The sequence below is a fragment of the Epargyreus clarus genome, unplaced genomic scaffold (genome assembly GCF_041222505.1).
Source record: "Epargyreus clarus isolate Ecla_fem2 unplaced genomic scaffold, WU_Ecla_fem_2.2 ptg000008l, whole genome shotgun sequence".
NCBI lineage: Eukaryota > Metazoa > Arthropoda > Insecta > Lepidoptera > Hesperiidae > Epargyreus > Epargyreus clarus.
In genome coordinates this window covers 3,909,760-3,930,148 of record NW_027332216.1, presented here as the reverse complement: position 1 = coordinate 3,930,148, position 20,389 = coordinate 3,909,760, and the positions used below count along the sequence as shown (strand labels likewise).

General features: G+C 35.5%; 1 protein-coding gene across 6 annotated transcripts in view; it reads left to right on the top strand.

Moving 5' to 3' along the window:
• Positions 1-20,389, top strand: part of ckn (CRK like proto-oncogene, adaptor protein) — a 413,374-nt gene that overhangs the window by 242,339 nt on the left and 150,646 nt on the right. For 2 of the 6 annotated variants that reach the window (XM_073075696.1, XM_073075697.1), the window contains exon 2: positions 12,784-13,357. The exons of the other annotated variants lie outside the window; for them this stretch is intronic. In XM_073075696.1, the coding sequence (XP_072931797.1) occupies positions 12,820-13,357 (538 nt within the window). In that variant the 5' untranslated portion in view covers positions 12,784-12,819. The remainder of the gene's footprint in view (positions 1-12,783; positions 13,358-20,389) is intronic. 6 annotated transcript variants of the gene reach the window in all.

Here is a 20,389-nt window from a genome sequence, read left to right as displayed (position 1 = left end):
GATATTTTTTGTCGGTCTGAGAGTTTGTTCTAAACACAAAATAAATAATTTTAGAGGTCCGAAAAATAAATTCTAGTTTCAAAAGCTTTTTAATGCTTGTAATGAAAGATTTTTCAAAGTGCGTTAATATATCCCATAGTGAATGTATTGGACTGCTAAGCTTCTTCACGTTTTAATGTTAAACCTCAGTTAATGAATATATAGGAAACGTTTGATGGAACATTATGCTTGTAATTTAAAAATTTAAATCGTTTAAACCGCTAAAAAATTTGTGGACTACAACACGGATCCGGAGGGACGTGTCTATCTCAGCAAAACATACGGTCTTTCTTCGAAGCTCGGACGACACTAAGATCTTGTCTGACGCGACCTCACGTAAGACTCGCAAAAAGCAAACGAAAAATCGCCGAGGAAAACGCCGAGAAAGTTTAAATAACTGTCAAAGCTCATGGTTTTGTCAGTAAATCTCGTTAAAATTGAGAGGAATGCACCAAAAAAACTGCCATTCATTTAAACAGACGTCCACGGAAGATAAAATAAAGGATCCTTTTAGCCCGTACTCGAAATGCAAACGAGGTGAGTGAGATTGGCAAAACTCTGCCTGTGCCACATGCTAAATGTTTTTCTGAATCGAAATTGCGTATATCTGTCTTCGCTTCGTTATTGTGCCAATACTCGAACCTGCTTTCCGTTCGTAATGACTTAAATCTTTCTTAGTTTCGAATACTTAAGTGAATTAAGACCTACTTCACAACAACACGAAATAATCGCTGTTAACAGCTACGCAACATGTTTATTGCGGACCCAACTACAATGCAATATCAACATCACTAAAACAATTCTCAAATACGCCATTTGTATTTCGTTTGCCCCGATCTTATCTAAAGCCGTCACGAACTCGTATTTACAACTGTGTCAATGTCATTTCCACCAGGTGAGGCCATTTGCAACTATCCATTGACGGATGATTTGCAATTTCGCAGACGTCTTTTGTAGTGACTGCATCGGTCTCGTAACGATCTCGCCCTACGGCCTGAGGTAATTTAGGAGTATCTGTAGACCCGCTTTCACCGCTGATGAATGACCCCGGGTCCCCATCCTTCGCGCCTCATGACGTGCTGCCGTCGACGTCGTGCTACACAAATCGTTTCCCTTTCATCACTCTCTCTGTCTTGTTTACATGAAATATCATCTTAAAACCCCCTTGTTAAACTGTCATCATAATAGCCATCACGACGTACGCGAAATCACTATTCGACGGCGGTACAACGTAAAATCAATGACGCCGTGTAACCGACAATTCTCTCGACAGTTGATTTTGCAAATTATCAACTTTACAATTACGAGTCTCGATACGATCTGTTATTACCACTCGTCTTTTATTACGTGCCTCGGGGTTGGGAGAGAATTATTAATCAATCGGATGGTCACTTTCTCCAAAGGGGTCAGGTATTGTTCGAGCCTTCCTACCCGGGAGTGCAGGTAATTTAGCGCTATCGCTCGAACTGATTTCTGCGTCCGCTGATGGATGACTCCCAATTGTGCTTGTGTCTCGTTAGCAGACTTTTGTACCTTTTTGTTTTGTTGTTCATTTAAAAGTCGGCTTTCCATTAAATTTATTGACACTTCTCGAAATCCAACGGTTACTAATGATTCGATGTATCGAATCTCCTAAATTCAGATAACGAAAAACTCGGTATTACCATTGTGACTGAAATGTGTCTGTTTTCGTTTACGCCGTTTATCACTTCATGCGTTATGCATGACGACCTCAAAATGTCGAAGTCGTGTTTTTTGTGACGTATTTCATTTATATTCCAAAGCTTCACACTAATGAATGTTAAAGCCCTTTTTGGTCTAAAATAACTATTCAATAAAGTAAGTGTGTATAAAAATTCTCACATATATCATAGGATCGCATGGTCGGCTAACGTTTGGATTGCACGCGAACGGGCAACTTACGCCTATTGTAGACTTTATTGCCCTTCTAATAGGACTATAATAGTGTTTCGGAAAAGTCAGAACTCAGCATAAACGATCGTAATAGTTCGGAGTCGGACGATCGCGGCTGTCACGCGATTTCGATTTCATTCACAACCGCAGCGATTTTATCACTAAGGACATTATATTAACATTTTATTCGCATTTTCGTGAACGTGCACCGAGTGGGTTAAAATAATACTTTCGTCACATTTAAGGATTTTATCAATAATTGCGGACGAATTTCGTTCGGCATTAAAGTTCTTTATTTTATTGCCGTGTGTTGTAACGGGACTGTAAGTGTTATTATCTCCGTTCGGTCAACAACAAGAGTTTAAATCAATTTCATTCTTGTACGAAGAGATATATAGCGTTATTAAAATGTTTTTCTTGTATAGTGTTTGAGCTCTTGGAAGCTTTTTGTCTCGAAGTTGAACGTAAATAGATTAAGTCACTTCGCTGTCGCAGGCTTTACTAAAGTGTATTGTTTCCTAGAAACCGTTGTTGTTGTTAAGTTCTACATTATTCAATGTTTATATAATGCATTATTTATTCAAAAGCTTGTTACAAGCAATACACGTTACAATCTCCTTAATAAAACTAAAATGTAAACAGATAAACCTAAACCGGTGGATTATGGAGTATTCAGTTTTGATTTTCTTATATAACAATAAATAAACTACACATACACATTAAAATATTTTTGAATATGGAATAACGTACGGGATAAAAACTTTATGATCTCATATTATTCCAATGCATCATCATACAAATTTGTAGGTACCTCTAAGTACCTCTTCTTATGAATTATGATTTCCTGTCTTGCAATATTGTGACTGAAGTTACTTCCCGAGCTTTACTCGTTTTAAGTATCTTTACGCACTACTATACTTATATATGTACCTACGATGTCTGTCTACTTTGTCTACCTTCTAGTGGTTTGGCATTGTTAACGGCGCTCGTCTCTCCTGAAAAGCGCCTTTTAGTAGTAGGCTCTGCATACATTTGGTTATTATTAAGACTATCCGGAATATAAAGAATTTTATAGTTTCTGTCATTTATGGGTTCCTTATTGTTTGATACTAAATATGTTTGTTCTAATGTTAGCTCTGGTCTCTTCTTATACAGATATTAAAGCAATCGAAAGCCGCCTGAATAATAAAACGAATGGTAAGAAAGCCACTGGAGAAATAAAAAATGTCTTTCATGACGTTTTGCATATAGTTATTCTAAATCTATAACCTGTTAAGAAATTAACATGAAACATGAAAATAATTATAATATATGAAAATATATTATCTTCTGCAGGGGGCCAAAGTTTAATAAAATATTGAAGAAGTAGTTCCCTTCTTTGTCCTACTTCTCCAAAATATCATGGTAAACCTACTTCCCAGTAACAACGTGTCTGTTCTAACTACGCAGTAAAAATGCACCAGTAATTTAGTTCGTAAGCGAAAACTTTTAATTGGCTTTTAACTATTGTACTGGTGGTAATCTGCTTAAAAACATCAGTCTCGACTTTTGTATGAACCATATTTTCGACTTTTCTGACCTTTTGTAGAAGTAACAGATGGGATTACGTGTGTTATATTGATTAAATGTAAAAATCATATAACTATTTTAATTAGTAATTTTTGAAGTCATCATAAAAGTATATAAAGGCACAAAGTAGATAAGAAAACAAATAGTCAAATACAAAAAACTATAAATGCAAAACAATCAGTAGACAAGTACCTATAACTAAAATCATGTTAAAAAACATAACATCGTTTAGTTTATTGTAGTGCATCAGTGTGAAGAAGTTTATGACATTTGGGAACAATAGGACTACCATGAGTTTACAAAAGTATTACTCGCTAGCGACTGCGTAAAATAAATGTATGAAAAATTGTACAGCGCCTCTGGTGGTTACTCGTATAACTAAAATCCGTAGTGACGTAACTCGATACGTAAAAAACCTATCGAAATCAAATCGCTAGCAAATGTCATTATGATCTATTGCCATACAAATTCGGTCCCATGAGTCATTAATTTGACAGACGTTGTCAAGAAATACCGTAACGATAGTAGTTATGTTATTCACTAGCAAAATGACAATAGTTTTCTATTTACCATTTCTATAGTGGCGTTTCTATGCCAACTCATGGTAATGCTACAACTTAAAAATAATAATACTGTTAGGTTAATAAAAAGTATTGATACTATTTCTGCAAAAATACTCGTCTGCATAGAGATTTAATTCCTTCCTGTATCAACGGTCTTATATTAACATTTTATACTATTAACATTGTTATAAGTAAAATTTATATTATACTTAAGTTTGACGAACATAAACCGACATTTATTTATTTTACAAGCTTCGCACAACTTGTGAGCTTTACCTCCTATCATCAACGTCTGTCATACATACATCACTCGGTATAAATCATTTGGAAAGACAAGGGCATTCGTGTTTACATGCGTTTAGCGATAAAATAACCGACTTTCTTTGTTCATCTCCAATGATTCATTGGCTATACATAATAGGTATGCTGACCATTTTTATTTTACTTTGAAACGGGAATCTTAATTTTGTAGGCAATTTTGGGTAAAAACGCCACTATAACGTATGCAATTTTGTATAAAAAATAAAAAAAAATATGGAATAATTTATTTTTAATGTCGGAGCTTATGTTCACACCGCTTTCTATAGGGAATCAGGCGACGAAGAAAACAAGTCGTGGAGACTAAGTAGTCTCTAAAATGTGCAATTTGTGGGTCAAAAATAGCTCTTCCTATTTACAGTTTTACTACTGTTTGCGTGCCTGATTTGTTATTTGGGACACAGGGTAGCTTTTAACGGGAAAGTCCCATTCAAAACGAGACGTTTGGTCACGTGAACTATACAATATCTTATATAAGCTTACTTGACCTTAGTATCTGCAGTTGTGATGGACGTAATGGTCACAATTCAAATTATCTTCATGTACAACTCATTCGAAATGTCGACGCCGTACTTTCCTCGCCACCGCATACTTTATTACATGTTCTTTGTTTTGTTCGTTCTTATCTGCTTTCACTGCTTTCGAAAGGAATTTGGTGTTATCAGTTACTTTAAAGCCTTGACGATAAGTCAAATATTTTATTGCATCCTATATTTTGACTAACGTCGATATATTGCAATGCTTCACTTTCGCCTATACGAAATACGGTCTTTTCAAATCACTATTAGGAAAACATCTTAGTGAAACTTCGAAAGCGACAAGAATTCATGAGCTTCAATGTCAAGTGTAGGCGGCGTCGATCGATTGTCACATTCGTATCTTAATGTGTCAATGTTGGAAGCAAATTCTATTCGAGCACAGGTTGCTGTTACTTCTTAGATATTGTGTTTGTTGCCAATTAGCCTTATTTTAAAGTCACAAGTGTTATTACCATTTCTCGTATTTCCATGTTCGTCGTTTGTGTTTTGTTGTTTACTTTTCGTGTCATCGTTATATAAGCCTTCGTGTGAACCACACATTAAAGTCTCATTAGCCTTTTCTTGACGCACTTCTTTTTCAAACAACTGCCCACAATTTCTTTCTCCGTCCGCACGTCAATCTGCTTCCATATACGGCGCTCGCCCAACCTCCGATACATGCAATACATGCAATATGATACATTAATACACTGATTTCTCGTATGTCGCAACCGTGTGCACTTACGACCCACGCTTCCCTACGCCGTGACCGTGTTTCTTGGCAAAAAGGTTTGGCTTGTTTTCTCATGCAAAGTTGTGTCTGCAACTTGGACCAATAAATTCTGAGAGGATTAATGTTTCAGCTACATACAAATGTTACATGAGAATTAATTATGTTACTTATACTACCCTAAAAGAGAAAATATGTTTACAAAACTCGTATCAGTGACATAACTTTTACATTGTGCCATATAGTCTATACTTTATTCCGTAATAAATCTTTCTCTAGAAACCTCCATTGGTTTGTTGCCAAAAAAGTTAGTTTACGAGATCTACATAAGTTGTCTACCGCAGATAAAGTATTGCGGACTTATTTAACTTATTCTACACTGGATAATATTCTAAGAACAACCAATGAAATTCTTTCAAATCCAAACTAGGGCTTCCAGATTTCAAATCGTTGGTTAAACACGTCTTAATATGGGTTTGTTTAGTCTTGCTACCGAAGTGGTAACCAAAATAGCTGCGGTACTTAATGGACTTGAGAATTGTGAGTATTAGACACGTGTACATGGACGGCGATTTACGAGCCATTTGCGAGTAGCTACTAAGATAAAGTCAACATCATTTTTTTGTTTTTGGATATTCATTAAATTCTGGCCTTATTTACAATGCGATAACAGGAGGAGGACACTTATAAGGATTTTCTTTAAATATCAATCAATTTTGAAATATCAGTCCCCTTGTGCTTATATTTATTGTCACAAAAATGAGTTTATTTGTATTTATTATAAAATAACGATTTTGTTATCAAGAGTTGCAATTTAAAAAAATGGATTTCGCGGTATGATATACTTCGTATTACTTTATTTTCCTTCTTAGCGTTTAATAATATAGTTCACTTTTAACCGCTGATAGTGTAGCAATAGTCCAAGAAATGTGAGTCTTATTGCTCTCATTGACGTTATTAATAAGATGAATGAATGGCGCATTGCTTCTGTTGTGGGTAGTAATGAATGTGACTTTGAAACTGCTACTATGTGAGAACTAATTTACGGCGTACGCTAGATACAATTACTTACCAAGGGAATAATGTTCCTAGTATTTATGTAGTCTTAGTACTGTTTGCGTTTTATGGTTAATTTGTTACAATTATTGTTATAGTTTAGTGTGTGTGGTTTTTTAGTTTATGTGTTGTTATTATTTCAAATACACCTTCGTCTTCGAATCTACTTGAGCAATTTTTTTTAACTACTGTTGCGTTTATATCAATAATGTCCCTTAATATATTTTCAATAGTAAATTCTTCATTCCTTCTACGCCATCTTTCGTTTACTTTACTTCACCGAAAAGTTTAACAACATAAGCCATGTGTTGTAAAATATCGAAAATGTTGGTAGGATCTCTATGTAAAGGTCAATTTGCAAAAGTGTTTACCGACCATTACGTGAAACCGCAGAATTTAGTGCACTTTACACGGCGACCGCTGATATCGAGCACGTGTCGTTCATGTATTTAAAATTGACCTTTTAGTACTTTTGCGCAATGTATTTTTATACTAGCTGACCCGGCAAACTTTGTACCGCCTCAAAATCCATTTATCAAATATATATAATATAAAATATAGCATATGTTACTCGTGGATAATATAGCTTTCGAATGATGAAAGAATTTTTAAAATCGGTCTAGTAGTTTTTGAGCCTATTCATTACAATCAAACAAACAAACAAAGTTTTCCTCTTGATAATATTATATAGTATAGATTTATTCATCTTGATGTCGTAGAACCTTTTGTGATTCGACCGGAGGTAGCACCGCCGCTTCTATTTATTCCTATTACCAGCAGTGTTAAGCGCTGCTGTGTTCTGGTTTGAAGAGTGTGGTGAGGGAGACATACCTGAGGGAGGCATTCCAGCTTAGTCCTCAGGGTTAGCAATGCATCTGTGACCTACCACAGCTAGGGCTCTTATCTTATCTGGAATTGATTAAAGATGTCCATGGGCGGTAGTAGCATTTACCATCAGGTGGACTGCCATTTTCGTCTGTTTCATCTATATTATATATAAAAGGAACTCGCATGACAGAAATATTTACAAGAACACTTACATTAGGAATGGTTATAATCCATTATTTATTTTGAATGTGTAGGAAGCCACACGTGCTAGGATCAAATCTAATTCATATGGAAATAACGTAACCATTTAGACCGTATACGCCACTGTCGCTAATGTTTAGAGGATTTAATTTTGCGGTAAGTTATATAGACGACCCACGTGACGGAGCGGTCACCGATCTGACGCGCAAAGGGTCCCGGGTTCGATCCCCGGCCACACAGATATCTAGATGATGAATTTAGATTTCTGTTTCTAGGTCTGGGTGTTTGTGTATTTGTCTATGTGTGTGTCCATGGCACCCACGACACAGGGAATCCTAGTATGGGGCTGTGAATATAGAAAGTGTTTATTTATTTATATACAGTTGTTGCATAGTACTTAAAAGTATAGAATATTTTCGAAACCTGTCAACAAGCCATTTCTAATGGTAAGCAAGGAATTACAAAACTTACAGATCCCCCACGCAAATCTCAAAATAGTTTAGAATAATTTGCGGTTATTACAAACTGGACCCATAACTTATTGTAAGACAATAAATTCACATTAATGGATACTTCATTCTATTGTCATAACTTCAATGTTTATGACATATAAAATAGTTGTAGCATAATAGAAATCATTACACTTTAAAATAGGTAGGGATTTTGCCATTGCTTAAAATAAGGCAGTGTAATCCTTACTAATATTATAAATCCGAAAGTAACTCTGTCTGTCTGTCTGTCTGTCTGTCTGTCTGTCTGTCTGGTTGTCTTTTCTTCACGCCTAAACCACCGATTCGATTTTAATGAAATTTTGTACAAATATAGTCCGAGACCCGAGAAAGGACATAGGATAGTTTTTATCCCGGAAATCCCACGGGAACTAGCGGTGGCGATCTAAGATCGATTACTCAGAGAATCGATCTTTTGGACCAAAAAAATCGATTATTTTAATCAATATTAGTAAGGATTTAATCGTAAACTATGAATTTGATCAAGTGATGATCTTTAGCAGCATTGTTGTTCATGAGCCCACGAAGCTTCCAGAGTTGGTGCGACCAATTTTCGCTATATGGGGCCACTGTCGTTCCAATGAAGGTACATTTTTTTTGTTTTATGTATGTCATATTATTTATTTAAAATGCAGGCGAAGCCGCGGGCACCACTAGTCTGAATATATTATTATTAGTATTTACTTTCGTATCAACAGTAGTGATTATTACAACTACTATACTATAAAGAGTAATTAATCATTAAATTAACATTACTTAAGACGACATTTCAGCTATAATAATTTCGTGTAGAATCTTTGTACGAATTTCTTGCACTTCATACTTACTTTACTAACACTTTTACTTTACTGTCTACATGAAACAAGTCTTTAAAATAAGCGGAACATGAAAAATAGTTACCAAAAGTTCCATTATTTACGGAAAGTCCATTATTGTTTCAATTCTTTCTCTCATTACGTACAAAAGCTTACGCAAGAACGAGCTTCGACAATCGGCCAGAAACCGCTTCCACTTTGCCACTATCTTTTACCCTTTTCATGGAATTAAAGATGACATTTAGTTTGTGTGAACTCCTTTGCAATTGTATAACCGTTGTTTTATTATATCTTTTATTCTGAGAGATATGGGTTTTTGGAATTGCGCATATCGATTTAATCCCATTATTCATCTATTTACATTATTCATTTAATCCCATCTATCTATCAAATGTTTTGAACAAAGATCGACATTTGATAATTACTTCATACCAGAATTTATCGATAAAATGGATAGATTAATATGATTCCTATCCATACTTTCTCTTCATTTTTCAAACATACTTAAAGAATAATAATCAGGGTTTTAACAGTTATAGTTTAGAGCCCTCTCCAATATATTCATCATTGACCATATAAGTACAATGACATTAAATATGAATGGTATGTGTATTGAAACTTACTACTATCTCCTTTGCGGTCCTCTTACTGTTTCGGTCGGGAATATATCGTTTGTTAAACTATTTCAATGTCTGCCTCCGAAATGCTTAAATGTAAATTGTTTTGAACTTTCCGCTCATTTATTGACCACATAGGATATGTAGGTAATATTACCCTTTATATAAAACTCAAATATACTATTTGGTCCTTCTTATATCCTGCTACTGGGTACACTCCTCTCCCTGCAACTGAGGGATATCTGAAGAATGCCCTTGAAGAGACAGTCGATAAAAAATTAACGCAGTCGATAATAAACTTAAATTAAATTATTTTAGAGATTTTTTTTAATGATATGACGCGTAACATAAATCTAAGAACTAAATTTTACGTCGTCCTTCTAAAAATTACCACAATTTTCACCAATCTCCAGAACAAAGAAGCAGTCATCGTTCAACCGGAGACGTAAGGAGGAAATCCTAATTCGATAATTGTTGGACTTTAAATCGTCCACTTAGTGCACCTACTAATTTTCTCCTTTGTGGGCAATTTTCGCTCGTCACAATGGCCCTTGTTAATGCAGTGAATGAACTGTAAATTCGTAAGGCAATGATAATTGTTCTTGTACAATAGGCAATTTAAGGTTTAATAATTACTGAAACAAATATAGGTATTCGTTTCTTCCAAAATATTACGGATAACATGCAAGTAAATTTCTAAATCTTATGGTTTGTCAAACTATTCTAACCACGTGGGTTAGAATAATAGAAAGTAGTAATAATAGAAAGATAAAATGTAATGAAATTGAAAGTCTACTACTTATACTACTACTTATGGTACTACTACTTATGCTACTACTTATGGTAAATTATCTTTAAATGGAGCAATCCAACAAAATGGTAAAGATAAAATTGAAAATGGAAATAGTCACAACACGTCTTAAGTATATTACTTAATTCCCTATAAGGTATTGTTAGGTCACATTAAGTTATATCTAAAAGGAACTAAGTAGAACATTCTCAACAAAACCGATTGTCAGTAATTGATTCTGACGATTAGCCACTTAAAATAGTAGCACAAGTGTTTCAACCACCGAACAAAGTAAGTACTGCAAACACTTGTGGAAATTTCGCTTAAAACTATAACGCACTCGAAGACGCTTTACTGACGGCACTTGAATAGTTTATGGAAGTTTTACTAGCCATCGACATACTAAATATGCAGTGAGAACACACATATCATAAACGCAAACATGGATTATTCGAAAATTCACTCGACGTATCCATTTCAATCCCGTTACAGTTGCAACAGTTATTTGTAATACAATAGTTACTATTAAGTTAACGATTTCCTCAAGCTATCGTTGTATCGAAGACGTTGACATTTGAATACCCGCGGTATTATCGCACACAGTATCATTTTCCATCTAGTTAAATTCCTCCAATCAGTGGACCCATTAAATCATCTATTAGGCAAGACTTCGTGAGTACATCGATTCGATTGATAGGTTGAATTACATCGACCTTTACGGCACCGTTTAGTTTGGTACAAATTTTATTACGATGTTACTCCAGAGCCGGGCCAGTCACGATATTGTTATGTCAAACGGTCTACCTACACGCAACTGTAACACTAAGTAACGGTAATGATACCAGATGCAATGCGGATAATATTTCGACAATTTTAGTAACTAGATCTAAATGAGCGAATTTGTAAAGAAATATGAATAATTTAAATAAATTTTGGCCTTGATAGTTTTATGTAGCTTAACCTTGTAAGAAATTCACATATACTCAAAAAATGTCAAGAATACTCAAAAGAATACTCAAAAAATGTCTTTGCCTTGAACTACTACCGAATGATAACAGGTACAGAATTTTCGCTCACAGATGTCCACGTAAAATGGAAATTCCATGTTCATGTCCTTCTCTTTCACCAACTGATTCCATTAAGTATTGAGGCGTTTCCATTGACAATAATCTTAGTTTCCGTCTCCATATAGAACTTCTTTCTACAAGATTGCGTAAATTGATCTATTTATTTAGAAACCTGCGCCACATTGCTGATAAAAATGTTCTAAAAACCGTTTACTTTGCCTTGTGTCAATCATTAATCACCTATTGTATAACTAGTTGGGGTGGAGCGGCTAAAACTCATATGATTAAACTAGAACGCGCTCAACGAGCTATACTTAAAGTCAGCTCATTTCTCCCTACATTATTTCCCACTCGCGAACTATATATACGTTCTAAAGTTCTCACAGTCCGTCAACTGTTTATTCTACATACAGTATTAAAAAAACACTCTGAAATTAAATCTTCTACATTAGGCTATAGTAGGCGTAATCATATAGTTTGCCAAAGAGAACGACTTAACAAAAAAATCTCTCGCAGGTTCTTTTGTTTCATGGGGGCTCACCTATACAATCAATTAAACAATAATCTCGATATACACGATCTATCCAAACACCACTGCAAATTAGTAACACAAAAATGGCTGCAAACACTTGACTATAATACCACTGAAAGCCTATTAGCAGTATTATCTTAAATAATACATGTATACCGACATATGTATATATTATACCACACATACAAACATACACATACATACACACATACCTACACACATGCACGCACGCTTACAAACACACAAATAGTTACAGTTTCATTGCGATAACAATCTCTCAATTAATGTAGTATAATATTATGTAAAACAATACAGTTCCTATAATATTAAACTTACCCAGGGCGAGGGCCTGGAGATCTGTCATACAGGTTATCCTAGTACGGACTCCAGACTCTCACAAAGCATTAATGTAATGTACAACTTAAGGTTTTGTATTGTAACCTAGAACCTAAGCTTTGTGAAGAGATAAATAAAGATATTTATTATTTATTATTATTTATTATACTTAGGAAACGTAAAAAAGTAAATCCGAGTATCTACTTATAATAATAATTGTTCAGACGATAACGATAATAATAAAACTACCTTTTAAAATCAATATGGAATACAATATCTAAATATAAACGTGACACAAACGATGCAAGCCAAGGCGATTTAAAGGATACATCAACAAGGCACATATAGACAAATGTCTAAACCTTATATTATCTTCGTCAGGTCGCATCTAACATTGGGGTATGACATCTGCTTAAAATGACGATAGACAGAGCTGGGCGACCGCCCGCACCTCGGCGGACATCCACGTACAGAAGCTATGACGAGCTTGGCATAATAGACCGTGGGAGACCTCTACGGTACCGACACGGTGGAATCGAAGACCTAAGTGGCTTGGAACAGCAAAGAATCCACAGAACGTATGAACCTCAGGACATGGACGACATAACCGTGATAAGTTCTGAGGAAATTCCGAAACCCAAACGAAAGACAATCGACCACTTGGCAAGTGGCTTTAGGAGAACGTTTTCGGTACGAAGTAGACGAGAAGAGCCGGAGGGCATCCAAATGGAGACATTCAATATGAATTGCGAGGAAAACTTTGCTACCGTCAGAGGAGCGCCATTCGGACGGCGTAGATCCTTATCTAGGGATAGAGGGTCTTCATTACTCGGTCGGAGTTCGTCTGAAGGGGATGTGCGTATGCCTCTACCACGAGCACCGCCCGCGAACCCCACGCCACGGCTGCATCGCTGCCTCCGCGCCCTCGGTGGGAGCTGGAAGAACCTCCTACTATGTGAGTCTTCGTGACCTGTCGTTTTAACAGCTTCTTTTCATTTAACACATGTAGGCGTCGCTCTCATAACTAGTAGGGCAACGCCATTATTAACACGACCAATTAACCGTGTCTAAAAACTTAACGAATGCGTAAACATAACTCTTAACCTTTAGAAATCCGGTTACACTACTCATTATTCTTTTTATTTAAGAGGCAGTTAACCGTTCACCGCGCTTACTCCGTCCCGAGGTAATTATTGGTATGACGGGTACAAATGACCGCGGGAAGCTTAGTTTAAATCTGTGATTAACCACAGAGCTTAACTGAATTACACGCTTTCTTTATGTAAATCAAATGATTGTTTGTATAACTAAGGAGCAAGGTGATTAATAGATGGATTAGCATAAGTTTCATCATTTGTTAAGGAGGAAAATTAATTTCGGTCTGACATAACGATCTAATAATAACTGATCAGATAAGGCCCCATCATTTAACTCATAGAGGTTAGAATTAAAAAGTATTAATCATGCCATAGAAGGCTTCTGTAGTTACGCAATAATAAAACACTATAAATCATTTATTGTGTTATTCTTATGTGTTTATACTATACTAGGAAAGATCAGGGAATAATATATTTGCTAGGGAGAGGCACATCAAGCAGGAAGACACAATAAAATCATTTCACATTAGCAATAGATAATATCGTTGCTTCAGCAAAACAAAGTTGTTTACATTGCCTTTTCCGTACGATATGATGTTACTGGAATTTGGGTTTTCGCAACATTATATTCAATTTATGTTTATGCTTGCAAATTGTGTATTGTATACACTTGTTAGTGTCATTCAAATTACATTGTGTGGGTTGAAAATTCACATTATTACCATATCTACACTCCCAGTATCGCATAATGATTTTTAGTACTTTTGCAAAATTCCAACCAATTTGGCAATATCATCATCAGCCGTGCACATAAGTGATTCTGATAATCAATATTGCGTTTTAGTATTTAAAATGAATATGTGAAAAGTAGTAAAAAATAATTGTTATTCCACTTATTTGAACTTAAGATTTTATTAAGATAACTTATTTGAGTAACTTCACACAATTGTTGTTATTCATCACATAGCTACTACAAAACAAGATGTATATTTTTGCAAACGTACAATATACAACAATACATTACTACTAAAGGGACCCATCTTAAATGACAGGGGACTGAAGACACTAATTGTACGGGCCAATTAACGTCCCCTACAGTTTCGTTGTAGGGCGCTGCCGAAAAACATGTCTGTACGTATACAAGCTTGCACTTTTATATTCATCACGTGTAGATCAAGGGTTATCACGCCGTATTAACCCTATATAACAAGTGGCCTTACTTAGAGAATTGCTTTTAAACAAGCCTCTAAACGTATACAAGCATATGGACTTTTATTTTCATCATGGGTGTATCTCCTTATTACACTAGCGTTAACCCTATATGGCGAGTGGTTTCATTTACAAAATTGCCTTTAAATAAGTCTGTATGCGTATATAAGCCTTGCACATGCACTTTTATTTTCATCACGGGTGTATCTTCTTGTCACGTAGTGTTAACCCTATATTGCGAGTGTTCTCATTTAGGAAATTGCTTTAAACAAGTCTCTATTCGTATACAAGCACTTTTATTTTCATCACGGGTATATCAAGCCTTATCATGTAGTGTTGTCCCTATAATGGTCTCATCTACAAAATTGTCTTTAAATTAGTCTATCTATATGTACATAAATAGTATGCACTTTTATTTTTATCACGGGTATATCGTCTTATCACGTAGTGTTAACCCTATATTGCGAGTGGTCTCATTTAGAAAATTGCCTTTTTAATTTTCCGTCACACTGGGCTCAGGACCGACAATGGCGGCCTTGTGTTCCCGGCTGCTCTAGTTCCCTTGTTGCTCCCTTCTAGGGCATGCAAGTTGTGTGTTTATATGTGTTTTGTTGTTACCTTTTTGAAAAATGAAATATGGGGAAAATAATGTTCGACTTAATATAGACTGTTATATTTATCTATTGTTACTTTAGGCACACTAATATCTTATTTATTATGTTTATGTGTTATTAACGTGTATACTGTATCACAGTTTACAGCTGCACTTTCGTTGTTTCTTTTTAATTCCATTAAGTAGGTACTTATTTTTCATAATTAACATTTTCTCAGTCATTAGATTTTTGTAGAGTTTTGTCAGTCAGAGATTGTGTAGTATGACTACCATTAAAATTTTCATATGACTCTCCTCACAGTTCCCAAAAGCTATTTAAAACAGAATTCCTCAGTAAATCATCTAACATTCCCATTTGCATTGTGGTGCGTGCAACTGTGAACAAAGTGCACTTTCAAAACTTCACGAACAGAACGTTGAACTAATAACGTCGTATTTCATGTTCGAATCAGGACCGATACATTAACCCCCGTCTCTCGCCACTTCCAGTAATGTGTAGTGGAAGTAATCCGTCTAATATAGAGGGGTTGTATTATTTTGTAAAAGCTCTGTAGTATTGATAGAAGGGTTGTATGTTCGCAGATGTTGAGACAATTTATTGTAATTTTATTATGAGTTAATTTTGTTGCATTTTAATTAATTGTAAAAATATGTATTCAAGAGAGATTTTAAGGAAACTTCAAATTTAAAAACCTATAAGCATTGATATTTGACATTTAGTATTTTTTCTGTCAAGATCATTTGACATTTTGTTTATTATGCGGCTTCAATATTCCCAAAAACAATTTCCTGTTACACTTAGGTATGTTTTAGCATTTTCATTATAAAAAGTACTCAAAATGTGTCTTTTAAAACAATTCTATTAAAAAAAAATAGTAAATACTAATAAAATCTTTCGTAAATTTTTGGGATATCCTAAGCATTACCCATATCGTGTCACTTCTAGTAACATAGTCGCGTAGTGGAAGTAATACGTCTAATATCGAAGGGCTGCTTGTCAACATTCTGTATTCAGTGCCGAGTGACAGTTGCTCCCGTCTCTTAGCGAAATTGCTTTTGTATGACGTCACGGACCGCCGTAGTGCCGAAGTCCCGCGTCTCTCGTGATTCAATTGCGCTCGTCATAGATCGTATCGTGTCGTATCGTTGTTTTATTTGATTGTGTTCGTTGTTTTGGTGATCCGTGTTGACGGGATGGATTACATGCTCGTGTTTCGCTGTTCTAAAAGAGGTTTTCTTCTGTATCAGAAGTATTATTATATTAAAAGGTTAATTTTTACCATTTTTATAAGCTACCTTATCAGTCATACTATCGCACATTGGAACTTAGTGTGTTTTATGATGATAAAATCTTGTTTTAACTTTTACATTGATCGTCAGATGATAAAGGTTTATCGAGTTCTGTTAACTTTCTTTCGGTATTAATTTGCCGAGTGACAGTTGCCCATGTCTCTTAGCGAAATTGCTTTCGTATGACGTCACGGACCGCCGTAGTGCCGAAGTCTCGCGTCTCCCGTGATTCAATTGCGCTCGTCATAGATTGTATCGTGTCGTATCATTGTTTTATTTGATTGTGTGCGCTGTTTTGGTGATCCATGTTTTCATCCACGGAATGGATTACTTGCTTGTTTTGCTTTGCTGTAAGCGCTTTGTGATGTAATGTGAGGGATATCACTATGAAAATAAATAATGGGTTTGTTTTAGCATTAGTTTAGCAGAAACAATGTTTTTGGGGTTCGGTCTTGGAGATTAATGTTTTTAAAGTAATAAATACCAACTGCAACCTTCTGACAATCACGTCGCAATTGTTATGGTTTCGTATATTAAGAAGTTATGTTACATTCAGTCTTTACAAAGAGTGAGAAATTTGCACCGGAACTAACTGTACTTTTTTGCATAAAATTAAAAAAATATCCAATCGTACTAGCAGGCGAAATATCACTAACAATTAATAGAAATAACAATTGATTTTATCGCATAAACGTTCATCAAATTACTCAGTTATTGTTACGAGTATATCAGCCGATTTTATCGGACACTTTTATCAAATGCTCGCAACAGGGATCGTACAATGCTAATCTGTTTACGGCGGGTCGATACGACCGCGGTCACGTACGACCTGTCGTAGCGGACGGGTTATGTTGATGCGGTCATAGAGGACTTAATACTGCGTATGGGATTAAATTGTAGTGTTTTTGTTTGAGCTTTAAAAAATATATATAGGTATGACACATTTTTAACGTAAAACTATTTGTTTGATTCTGAAGGCCGCCGCGCTTATTTCTGTTGACGCATTAAGAAGGTAGTATTGTTCGTAGTTCGACAAAGGGGGTACTACCGCCACACCTTTAATCGCAATGTCCAGCGCTACACTAGTCATTTGAAGGATATTGCAATTTACTATCGGATTTTATCGGACACTTTTATCAAATGCTCGCAACAGGGATCGTACAATGCTAATCTGTTTACGGCGGGTCGATACGACCGCGGTCACGTACGACCTGTCATAGCGGACGGGTTAAGGGTTCGTACACAAAACTGCGATGCGACGTCGCATCGCAAAAATCTGCGAGCTCCCTCGACGCATCGCAAGAACTTGCGAATTGATTCGCATCGCACGGTGGTTGTTGTTGTTGGTCACCCTGAGAGACGCTACGCCGCACGATATCGCATCGCAGCAATTCGCATCGCAATTTTCTGCGTTGCGAATTCGCATCGCGTCGCATCGCAGTTTTGTGTTCGAGCCCTATGTTGGTGCGATCATAGAGGACTTAATTCTGCGTATGCGTTCCTGCTTTTTTATTTGTTTTTATAAACTTAGCAAGGGCTGGCTACTACTTATAACAGCAATAGGTCACCGACTACAAAATAGAGCTTTTTATATCTTTCTTTAAGACCATTTCTAAATAACAAATATAATTCTCATTTCTATATAATTTTTCATTTTTAACTATATCACAAAATGACTCTTTCATCTGACTACAACCCTAAAAGTAGATTGGGTCACATCGAAGTATCAAAGTAGCTGAGTAGCGTCAGGCTTCGCACGCACACTTCACTCCACTTCGAGACTCTTCGAAAATAGAACACACGCTCCAATTCGCTTTGATTTAAAAACGTATGGTTTCCATCTCATCAATGACTCGAGAGAAACATAATTGTACAATGACTTCATAAATCAGTTTACACGTACTTTTAAACTCAGACAAATCAAAGTTAGTCATAGAGTAAACAAATATTATATAAATTAAAGTCATATGATTTAAAAACCTGACTGCGTAAATAAATTATGTTAGAAAGAGAAAATTAAAGATGCTGTCGACGTTTAGAGACTTATTAGTGAAAGAATTATGAGAAGTGATAGTTACGTAGTAATAGGTCTTACGTTAAGATGAATTTTGAACAAATAATTAACCCCAGATAAGATGATAGTCCTGCCTGAGGTGGGCAACAGATGTATTGCCACCCCTGTTCCTAAGTTAGAACACCTCGGTACAGTATGTCTCATTTACCACATCTTACTAGTCTATTTGATATATTGTCTACGATTAGATCTAGCCGGTGCAGTCTTACAATTCTATATGCTCTGTGAATATTAAATAACTGTTATAATAATCAGATGCCGACATTAATGTATAAAACATATACAAGTAACTCGCTAATGATAAACGTTAATGACATCGTAGTTTATCGTGCATATGGATATTATGTCATACTATATTTATGTTAGAAGTGCGATTTATTATAGGAGGAAGGGTTTTATATTAGCATACAAGCGATGCTTATAAAATAGTGACAACGGGAAAGGATAAATACGTATTGTTTATTGGAGGAATAAGGGTCGTTTTATATCTAGAGATAGTGAACGATTATAGTTTTCTAAACATTATTTTGATAGGCACGGTACGTGTCGTCATATTTTTTTCATCATCATCATTATCATCAACCCATTACTGTCCTACTGGTAGGCACGGGTCTCCTCTTATAATGAGAAGATTTAGGCCATAGTCCACCGCGCTGGCCAAGTGCGTATTGGTAAACTTCACATACCTTTGAGATTTTTTTAAATAAATCTCTCAGGTATGCAGGTTTCCTCACGATGTTTTCCTTCACCGTTTAGCAAGTGATAATAAATTTCTAATACGCACATAACTTTGAAAATTCATAGGTGCGTTCTTGAGATTTGAACCTCGGACCCCTCGATCGAGAGGCCGAGTTTCTTAACCACTAGGCTATCACTGCTTCTGCATGTTTTTTTTTTATAATTTATCAATAGATAACAAGCATACAGTCCACCCGATACTAAGTGGCTACTGCCGCCCATGGACAAGGTTCTACCACCTTCAAACCACCATACCATACCTCCTAGTATCTGAGCGGTCGTATTACATTAATTAAAATACTTTATAATAATATTGACAGACTTAGAATAATGTTAATGTAACCTGTCACATTTGTTATTGACTTATGAATTATAAATGTCATAAAATAAATAGATATGTCAACAAATTAAATTATATTGGTACAGTCAGCTTCAAAAGTAGATGAACGTCGTAAAGTTTCAAATGTAGAGGAACACTACAATGTCAAAAGTAGCTGATCAGTGTATTAGTGACTGTAGCCATTTTGCATATTGTGTGTTCAGCTTCTTTTGACACTTATGATGTTCATCTTATTATGGGTATTTTCGGAATTTTCATCTCCTCATCTACTAATGAAGCTGACTGTACATGTTAATAAATTGAAATGTCACCTATACTAGCTTGTCTGTGGTAAATGCCATATCTAATATTGAATTCTGTCAACCTGAGAATACAAAGGCACGACAGACAAAGGCGGATGCGATTTAACGTTACTTACCTAAATTAATTCAGTGCAGTAACAATTATGGTTAACAATAGAGCTGTGAGCTCTAGTCTTAACAAGGGACACCTTGTTTTTACATTTTTGTAGGATAAACATTTTTCTATTCTGATTTACGTATTTTCTAGGTACATTTCATGCGTAGTTCTACTTTCTGGTGAATATTGTTTTTTATGTGGCACTATTTTTTAATCTCAAGATATCA